The following is a 9,631-nucleotide window of genomic DNA, read 5'->3' on the forward strand; positions in this document are numbered from 1 at the left end:
GTATCTGAAGAAAATATATTTAAAAAATTAGTTACTCGAAAGGCCAGGTGGGGTCCTGGCAGACCCCACTGACATTTATTGTAATGTCACTCCTTAATCGTGCGAGATTTTTTGCTCAAATTATATGAGGATATTAAATAATCATCTACAATAAAAGTCATGAGAAGCAAGGCTGTGAGAGTAAAAAATGGCTTAATGGCAACATTTTAAAAACATGCTGGGGTCCGCAGGGACCCCATTTGCCCACAAAGGGTTAATGAGCCTGAAGACATTACCATGTCTCCGGAACCATGTGGGGAATATCAAAATACATCATACTACTACCCTTTATAGTGGTTGTTAATACAGACACAGGATGGTGCAGCCCCCAGTAATACTATAGGTCAGTAGTAATACAGTTGTGGTTGGACTCACAAATATTATGGCCATATAGATCCATCAACTGCAGCAATTGATGTACATGGGGAAGATGTGCTTAAATAGTGGCGATGGTGTTCGGGAGAGTATTCATAGTGACCCTGCTCAGCATAATTACGTATGCTATGTATCTTATGTTGAACTGTGAACCATGCATGTTCTGTTTTTAGTCCCCGTAACATGAATGAAGTGAAATCTGCAAATGCCTGGTGCTCTTCCCTATCATTACATCTGTTTTGAAAGGTTTTCATAACACTGTATGCTCCTGTACCATAATCTCATTATTGGGTTTCCTCTTGTGGAATGTACCATCGCCAGATGCGGCAGGAGTAGAGTCAGTCACATCATTGGGTGACACCTGTGGTTCATGAACGTCGCCAGTCTGGTTACCAGATGTCATACCCTGGCCCTCTACACACGTGTCAGCATAGTTATATGTAGGTGGCTGATAACCCATGCTCTGGAAGTAATGAGCACATATGCTACATTACATGACATATGAGTATTGAATTTATGAAAGATCTGTGGCTATTAAGAACTATATAAAAATAATTTGGATTAACATTTGGGATATTAGGGAGCAAAGACCTACATATGGATGAAGCAAAGAGACACCACCTTTGACAATGGTACACAGTATCATGTAACGCCTATGTCAATGAACAATGTTTACCAGTGAAGTCCTGCATCACATCAGTCGATGATACATACTACGTATTGTGGTATTTAACAAAGGGACATCAGTTGCTGGCATTTTTTGGTGACAATCATATACTGTATATATATATTGTTACGACACGGAGGGGCTAAAGGACTATCTGATAGCCTGTAAAGTGCGCAACGGAAATTTTAGAATACCAAGTGGCGGTTAGCCACACCAAGTCGTAAGCTTAAATGGGGGAAAATGGTGATAAAGTGTAAAACATACCAATGACCAAAAGGAGGAATGAAATAGGCAATTAAAAATACTTAAATTAATTTACTTAAACACTAACTTAAAGCTACAAGAACAAAAACAAACAGGTTCAAACAGGATTGCCAAACTAGCTCTTGCAGAAGTTATCCTAAGGTTCCGAATGTCAACAATAAAGATAAGCCAGCACAAACTAGCCCTTGGGTTATAAAACCTCTGGGGACTTGCAATACAGACCTGGCATAAAAATAAAGACTTAACACTAATATAATATGACATTAGCTAGGGCAATAAGTGATTCTAAATCAATAATTCTTAAATAATAGCAATATCAAAAGAACCTATTAAATCTATCATGTGCTGACAATAAACTAACATACGTATGTCAGATAAACTACTATATTATAATAATATCCCCAGAACAGAGCAGTCCAACACACCGGTCTAGCTCAAGCCGTTAACTAACTCAGGAAGTCCCAGCCCGGCTTATATTAACTCGGGAAAGCAAGAACGGTAACTCAGAGAAGCAAGAAACGCAACTCAATGAAGCTGGAGGGCAGAACAGAAACTCAAGGTTGAAACCGTGAGCAAATACAGGAAGCTGGTTCGAAACAGCTCTTAAACTATCGACACACAGCTGGGCCAGACTGTTTCCTACGATCTGATGTTTATAAACTCTCTTCACAGAATGCTAAACATGGTACTGAAGAATGAATATTAAAGATTCTGAATATTACATATGAATATAAGCAATGTATATCTGCCACACGTAACACGCCCACACCTAAGAAAGAATTTTCCTGATGGAAAATTCGTTCTCAAGAGCGCGACAGGCAATCGGCAATCACGTTATCAACCCCCTTGATATGCTCTATGTTCAAGTTATACTCTTGCAGAAAGAGGCTCCAGCGTGTTAGCTTCTGATTTTTACATTTTAACTGGTTTAGAAACTTTAAGGGGTGATGATCGGTGTAAACAGTGACTGCCGGCCCAAAAGCAGGAATATAAACAGAAAAATTCTGCAGGGCAAGGATCAGGGCAAGTAGTTCCTTTTCAACAACTGAATAATTGCATCGAGCCTTAGAGAACTTTTTACTGAAATAACAGACAGGATGTTCTATGCCCAGATCATCGTCCTGTATAAGTACAGCTCCTGCTCCTACATTGCTGGCATCAACGGCCAGTTTGAAAGGCCTTGAAAAATTAGGAGCAAGCATCACAGGGTGACAACTTAAAATTCCCTTTACAGAATTAAAAGCACTTTTACAATCCTCAGTCCAACAGAATTTCTTCTCTTTCTTTAACAAATCTGTCAGAGGGGCCACAACACTTGAAAAGTTCTTAATAAACCGTCGGTAATATCCAACAGTGCCCAAGAACCTTCGAAGCTCACGCCTGGTTTTCGGTGCTGCAAAGTTCTTAATTGCCTCCACCTTTGAAGAAGGGGGACAAACACGACCGTGACCAACCATGTAGCCAAGGTACTGAACTTGAGCCTGAACAAATTCACATTTCTTTAAGTTAGCTACAAGGCGAGCTTCTGAGAGCCTTGAAAGTAACATTTTTAATTGTTTTAGGTGATCTTCCCAAGTATCACTGAACACTACTACATCATCCAAGTACACCACACAGTTTGGAAGCCCAGTAACAACTCTGTTCATAAGTCTTTGAAAGGTAGCGGGGGCATTTTTCATCCCATAAGGCATCACATTACAACAATAAGTTTGACCATCTGCCACAAAACACGAAACTTCTTTCGCTCGCTCCGTCAAGGGAACTTGCCAGAAACCCTTCTTAAGATCCAGTTTAGTAATGTAGTGGGATGAACCAATGCAGTCAACACAATCTTCCAGTCGAGGCAGGGGATAGGTATCGGTCCTAGTCAGGGCATCGACTCTGCGGCAGTCGATGCAAAATCTCGCTGTCCCGTCAGGCTTGGGCTGCAGTGTCACAGGGGAGCTCCACGGGCTCACACACGGGGAGACAAGACCATTGTCCAGCATGTACTTCAGCTCCTGGCGGAGGACTCCTAAGCGCTTGCGGCAGACACGATAAGGTGGCAGCTTAACGGGGAGTGTGTCACCCACGTCAACATCATGCTCAATCCAGGTAGTCCGTCCAGGGGAGCTACCAAATACATCCTTAAATGAAGAAAGAAGTGTTAATAATTGTTGTGACTGATCGTGTGGCAAATGTGAAACCTTTTCAGCAAGGGAAAAGCCGGCCTCAGCATTGTTTTGCCAGGCACTTGCAGTATCGAAGTCAAAGTCCTCCTCATTTTGTTCCTGGGTTACCAAACCGCCGGGAACCTCTTCAATCTGTTCAAGTGAGACTAGATGCACATGTACAGGGGCATCTGGAGTACGGTAATATGGTTTCAGCATGTTAACATGGCAAAGTTGATGTTTCTTACGTCTGTCTGGTGTCTGCACTAAGTAATCAGTACTACCCACTTTACGCACCACTGGATAAGGGCCACAAAACTTAGCAGCAAGAGGCTGTCCTTGAAGAGGCAATAGCACTAACACTTCATCACCAACCTTAAATTCTCGTAAACGAGCTTTCTTGTCATACCACCTCTTCATACTGGTTTGGGCCTGTTTCAAGTTCTCTCTAGCCACTTGTAAGCATTTAGAGATCCTGTTCTTGAAGTCACTAACAAACTCAAGTACATTATGGCTCATGGTGGAATCACTAGACCAAGCCTCTTTAATGATGGACAATGGGCCTCTTACCTTGTGGGCAAATACTGGCTCATTTGGGGAGAAACCCAAACTCTCTTGAGGAACCTCACGGGTGGCAGACAGGAGGAATGGCACTCCTCTATCCCAGTCCTTTGAGTGTTCCATGCAATACTTCCGAAGCATCGTCTTAAGGGTCTGGTGGGATCTCTCTAGGGCACCCTGGCTCTCAGGATGGTATGCACTGCTCTTCTCATGCACAATACCAAGTTGGGCCATGGACTGCTGGAAGGCATTTGAAAGAAAATTAGACCCTATCAGACTGAATCTCCCTTGGCAACCCAAACTTAGTGAAGTAATCAAGCAATGCCCGAACAACTGTTCTAGCCTTCGGGGAACGAACAGGGATAGCCTCAGGGTATCTAGTGGAAGAGTCAATTATAGTTAGTAGGTACTTATTACCAGAGGATGTAGGAGGCAGGGGTCCCACCATATCAACTATAATACGAGTAAATGGAGGGTCAAAGGCAGGAATGGGAATGAGAGGCGACTTAGCTATGGGTTGATTAGGCTTCCCCACCATTTGGCAAGTATGGCAGCATCGCACAAACTGGGCCACATCTGCTGCCATATGCGGCCAGTAGAACTCTGCACGCAGCCGCTCTAGTGTCTTCCTAACACCCATATGGCCTGAAAACTGAGTACAGTGAGCCAACTCCAATAGCTCCTTCCTACAAGCACTGGGCACAACAATCTGATGACAATCCCACATTCCGTCATCAACATCAACATACGGGGGACGCCATCGCCTCCACAATACTCCATCCTTCACATAAAAGCAACCACCTTTTTCAACATCGCAATCCTCCTCTGCAACTAACCTCAGCTTCTGGATCTCTGGATCACCTGCCTGCATCTCCTTCAATCTCTCAACACTCACCTCCTCGACAGGAACAGAAGTATCATCTGGTAAATTCATGAACGTATCTTCCAAGGAATAGGAATCGTTGGAGTTTTTCTCATTGGTGTCTTTGGGCGCCGTCTCTGGGCTAGTTTCCACTATGGCCGAAGGATCACCAGACTCCCCTTCACTAAGTGACATGTCTCTGCTCTGCTCTGTCCGTGCCATAGATCTGGTCACAGCGCATGCTGGAAATACATCTACATCATCTTTATTAACCTGTGGGGGATCATCAGGCACAGGTATCTCAGACAGTACAGGGGCAATACACTTGTTCTCACCTGCCAAGTCATTTCCCAGTAGCAGGTCAACACCTTCAAGAGGAAGAGAGTCAACTAGTCCAAGGCGCGCTTGTCCCTCAAACAGGTTACATTTCAAGTCACCAGTGACCACAGGGATTACCTTCGCGCCAGTAACTCCTTGAATCATCACAAACTCTTTAGTTGGGACTTTAGTTTCAGGGCTTACCCACAACGAAAGTGAAGCTCCAGTGTCACGCAGAATCTTCACAGGAAATTCTGCTCCGTTCAACAATACCATGCCAGAAAACAAATATGGAGCAAAAGAAGAAGCAGGGGCAGAACTGCTAACTGCCGCCTGGACAATGTCTCCAGAAATTGAAGTGGCATCAGGAACGGGTGAGGGCATACCACCTCCCGCCTGCAATTCGACAGTGGGCTCCATATCCCCAATCACTGAAACAACAGGCTGAGAGGGGGAAGAAACAGAAGACTCTCCAGCCACCTTTTGGCCTGAAGGGCAAACTGGAGTCACCACTGGTCCACCTCGAACAAGGTTGACTGGCTTAGACGGAACATTCTTCTTGAAACACTTTTCAACACTGTGACCTAGACGCTTGCAAAAAGTACAAAAGTGATAAGGGCGCCTGAAAGAAGCAGAGGAGATATTAGAGGGCACAGAAGAGGGATTAGGTTTGGAATTAACAGCTAGGTCTGGCTTACCCGAGTGTTGGTTACTCTGCTGTGGGGTATACTTCTTAGAGGAGAAATTCCTAGAGAATTCCTTAGGTTTATTCCCATATCTATGCAAGACAATCATCAATAATGACAGCTGCTTCAGACACTGTATTAATTTGCTTGTCTGATAAATGAATCCTTAATTCACTGTCTAATTTATCCATGAAATTCTCAAGGATTACAATATCCCTTAACCTAGTACAGCTTGGGTTATTGCAATCTGCCACATTTGCACTTCTAATCCACATTTGGAAAGTGTCAGTCACATGCCTAGCAAACTCCAAGTAAGACTCCTGGGGGAGTTTCTTAGCATTCCTAAACCGCTGACGGTATGCCTCAGGTCTTAATTCATAAGCACGTAAAACTGAGCTCTTCAAAACTTCATAATCTGAGCATTCTTGAAAACTTAATCTGTCAAACACTCTGATGGCCTTGCCTTTAAGCACAGTATGAACTAGGGTAGGCCATCGGTCTTTAGGCCACTTATTTCCAGTAGCAATTTTTTCAAAACGTGAGAAGAACTCCAAAACAAGGTTCTCGTCAAAAGGAGGTACCAATTTAGTGGCATCAGTAGTACTGAAACCTGAGAAGGAATGGGAAGAATTTATCTGGCCTTCGGAGGATCTCATACAATATTCATGCTCAAGTTTCATTTGTTCTAACTTCATCTGTTCTATCTTTGCCTGCTGCTCTAACTTCGTCTGTTCTATCTTTGCCTGTTGCTCTAACATTGCCTGTTCTAACTTTGCTTGCTCTCTAGCTCGCTCCATCTTTGCCTGCTCTATCTCTAGCTTCATTTGCTCCATCTGAACCTCGTGTTCCCATTTAGCCTGCACCAACCTGATATCCTGCAAAAATCGATTAGAGACAGGGGAACCCCGATCTTCTGATCTAGGATGAGGGGATTCAGGCTCTGACTCTACAACACCCTCAACCACAGGTGACAAATTTACACGTGCATGGGCATCCGTTTCCACGACTGCTTAAGCTCGGTACACCAGCAAGTAAATGTACAGCTCTCAGGGACTATGACAGCTTACACAATCTTTCTTAAACCCTACAAAACCTAGTATTGACAATCCTGGCGAGGTCGCCACTTTGTTACGACACGGAGGGGCTAAAGGACTATCTGATAGCCTGTAAAGTGCGCAACGGAAATTTTAGAATACCAAGTGGCGGTTAGCCACACCAAGTCGTAAGCTTAAATGGGGGAAAATGGTGATAAAGTGTAAAACATACCAATGACCAAAAGGAGGAATGAAATAGGCAATTAAAAACACTTAAATTAATTTACTTAAACACTAACTTAAAGCTACAAGAACAAAAACAAACAGGTTCAAACAGGATTGCCAAACTAGCTCTTGCAGAAGTTATCCTAAGGTTCCGAATGTCAACAATAAAGATAAGCCAGCACATAAACCAGCCCTTGGGTTATAAAACCTCTGGGGACTTGCAATACAGACCTGGCATAAAAATAAAGACTTAACACTAATATAATATGACATTAGCTAGGGCAATAAGTGATTCTAAATCAATAATTCTTATAAATAATAGCAATATCAAAAGAACCTATTAAATCTATCATGTGCTGACAATAAACTAACATACGTATGGCAAATAAACTACTATATTATAATAATATCCCCAGAACATAGCAGTCCAACACACCGGTCTAGCTCAAGCCGTTAACTAACTCAGGAAGTCCCAGCCCGGCTTATATTAACTCGGGAAAGCAAGAAGGGTAACTCAGAGAAGCAAGAAACGCAACTCAATGAAGCTGGAGGGCAGAACAGAAACTCAAGGTTGAAACCGTGAGCAAATACAGGAAGCTGGTTCGAAACAGCTCTTAAACTATCGACACACAGCTGGGCCAGACTGTTTCCTACGATCTGATGTTTATAAACTCTTCACAGAATGCTAAACATGGTACTAAAGAATGAATATTAAAGATTCTGAATATTACATATGGATATAAGCAATGTATATCTGCCACACGTAACAATACATATATATATATATATATATATATATATATATATATATATATATATATATATATATATATATATATATATATATATATATATATATATATATATATATAATATAATATAATATAATATATATATATATATATATATATATATATATATATATATATATATATATATATATATATAATGTATATATATATATATATATATATATATATATAGAGTATATATTTATATATAAAGTACATATATATATATATGTGTGTGTGTGTGTGTGTGTGTGTGTGTGTGTGTGTGTGTGTGTGTGTGTGTGTATCAAAACATACATGAAACCCAGCCTCATATGTATCATGTGGCTTGCCCTTCTTGACAAGGACAAGCTGTCGAATGCAAACCATGACGTCTTGTATACGTCCTCAGCTCCATCACCTGATTTCCATTCCTTCATCTTCTTGACCTCCCTGCACATATGGGCCATCAAGGCCTTCATTTTTCTTTCCACCTCGGCTCGCTCCACTCCCATTGCTGCTGATGTTGTCCCCCACGCATCTGCCTTCTTTATATTGTTTTTATAGTATCACTGGACGTTGCATCCCATAATACGAGCTGTGTCTGGCAAGGTCGATGAGGAGTATCGTTTGGTCCCACGTCCATTCCACTGTCACCTCTCCATCCTTTACTCCCCACTGAGTCGTTTGTGTGTCTGCTGAACCAGGAACGTGTTTGCTAGCACGAAGCCTTGTCAACACCACTGCTGCCAACACGTTTGCAGCTAGTGTTACCAACCTGTCCTGGACACTGCTGTTGTTAACATGTTAACAGCTTGTTCGTGATTGTGTTGTTAACTTCTTGCCAGCAAAATTTCCTGACAACAAGTTAACAACACAATAATGTTCGAGGGCATGTGTGGATGCACCTAAAGTCTCACTCAACAAAAAATCGTTTAGGGGTATCCAGAAAAAAAAAGAATACTCAATATAAATATCCCTAGACAGAAGGTTTTGATTCTTATACAAAACAATCCAGTGAGGCCCTTCAGGACAATCACAAATCTAAATTTTTCACATCCACCCGGGCTTATGACAATTCAGGTAGATTTTCAGTCAAGTTCAGCTCCAAGCGGGTCAATTCAGAGCCTTTACGTCCAGTCTGGCTCAGATAATCAGTTTATTTTCAGTCTTGATTGGCATTACTCACAGAGGAGGGAAAAGAATGCTATCTGGCAGACTTCATGGGTGGTGGTCGGGGGGAAGGAGGGGGCAGCATACTCGAGTAGGGAGGAGGTGGTGGTGGTGATGGTGGTGGTGAGGGAGGAAGGGAGGGGGCAATATACTCATTTAACCCCTACACCGCGGGCATGTTTACTAATGTTTTGCGTGTCCTGCGGGGTTATTCGGGCTCCGACAGACTCTCAAAAAATATTTGCCAAAAATCAGTTATTAGTCCTAGAATATTAAGATTAAATATGCTTATGGCACATACCTTCAACTTTCTCCTGGAATGTTTGTTGAGCCTTCGTCAGTTACCGTAGGACTTTTGGAGACCTCTGAAGTTGGGTAACGAAGTCTCCACTTTACACTTCCCGACAACCCGTAATTTGATTACCACAGCCAGATATTAACACTATAAGCACTACTCTATCATTATCAAGTTGTTTGGGATCCATACTCCAAAAAAAAAAACCACTG

At 42.2% G+C, this 9,631-nt stretch overlaps 2 protein-coding genes across 2 annotated transcripts; both read right to left on the reverse strand.

Moving 5' to 3' along the window:
- Window positions 1-664: 664 nt before the first annotated feature.
- On the reverse strand, window positions 665-4,290 carry LOC145409497 (uncharacterized). The gene is made up of 2 exons (XM_080279888.1): window positions 2,578-4,290; window positions 665-877 (listed from the first exon to the last, which is right to left on the reverse strand). The coding sequence occupies exons 1-2, from the start codon at window positions 4,288-4,290 to the stop codon at window positions 665-667; spliced, it is 1,926 nt and encodes a 641-aa protein (XP_080136014.1).
- Window positions 4,291-4,318: 28 nt separating this feature from the next.
- LOC145409498 (uncharacterized) lies at window positions 4,319-8,341 on the reverse strand. The gene is made up of 3 exons (XM_080279889.1): window positions 8,270-8,341; window positions 6,220-6,797; window positions 4,319-5,858 (listed from the first exon to the last, which is right to left on the reverse strand). The coding sequence occupies exons 1-3, from the start codon at window positions 8,339-8,341 to the stop codon at window positions 4,319-4,321; spliced, it is 2,190 nt and encodes a 729-aa protein (XP_080136015.1).
- Window positions 8,342-9,631: the final 1,290 nt, after the last annotated feature.

The sequence above is a fragment of the Coenobita brevimanus genome, chromosome 81, assembly GCF_032717465.1.
Source record: "Coenobita brevimanus isolate Jiangsu-jjx chromosome 81, ASM3271746v2, whole genome shotgun sequence".
Lineage (NCBI taxonomy): Eukaryota > Metazoa > Arthropoda > Malacostraca > Decapoda > Coenobitidae > Coenobita > Coenobita brevimanus.

Excerpts from the sequence above, each read along its gene's own strand:
- LOC145409497 (XM_080279888.1), bottom strand. The coding sequence starts at position 4,290 with ATGGCCCAACTTGGTATTGTGCATGAGAAGAGCAGTGCATACCATCCT. Across the intron at positions 878-2,577 it reads GTAAAAGTGCTTTTAATTCT|AGCATGGGTTATCAGCCACC; the intron begins GTAAAGGGAATT and ends CATTACTTCCAG.
- LOC145409498 (XM_080279889.1), bottom strand. The coding sequence starts at position 8,341 with ATGGTTTGCATTCGACAGCTTGTCCTTGTCAAGAAGGGCAAGCCACAT. Across the intron at positions 6,798-8,269 it reads CATATGAGGCTGGGTTTCAT|GATATCAGGTTGGTGCAGGC; the intron begins GTATGTTTTGAT and ends CGATTTTTGCAG. Across the intron at positions 5,859-6,219 it reads TCTTACTTGGAGTTTGCTAG|GCGCCCTTATCACTTTTGTA; the intron begins GCATGTGACTGA and ends TGCTTCTTTCAG.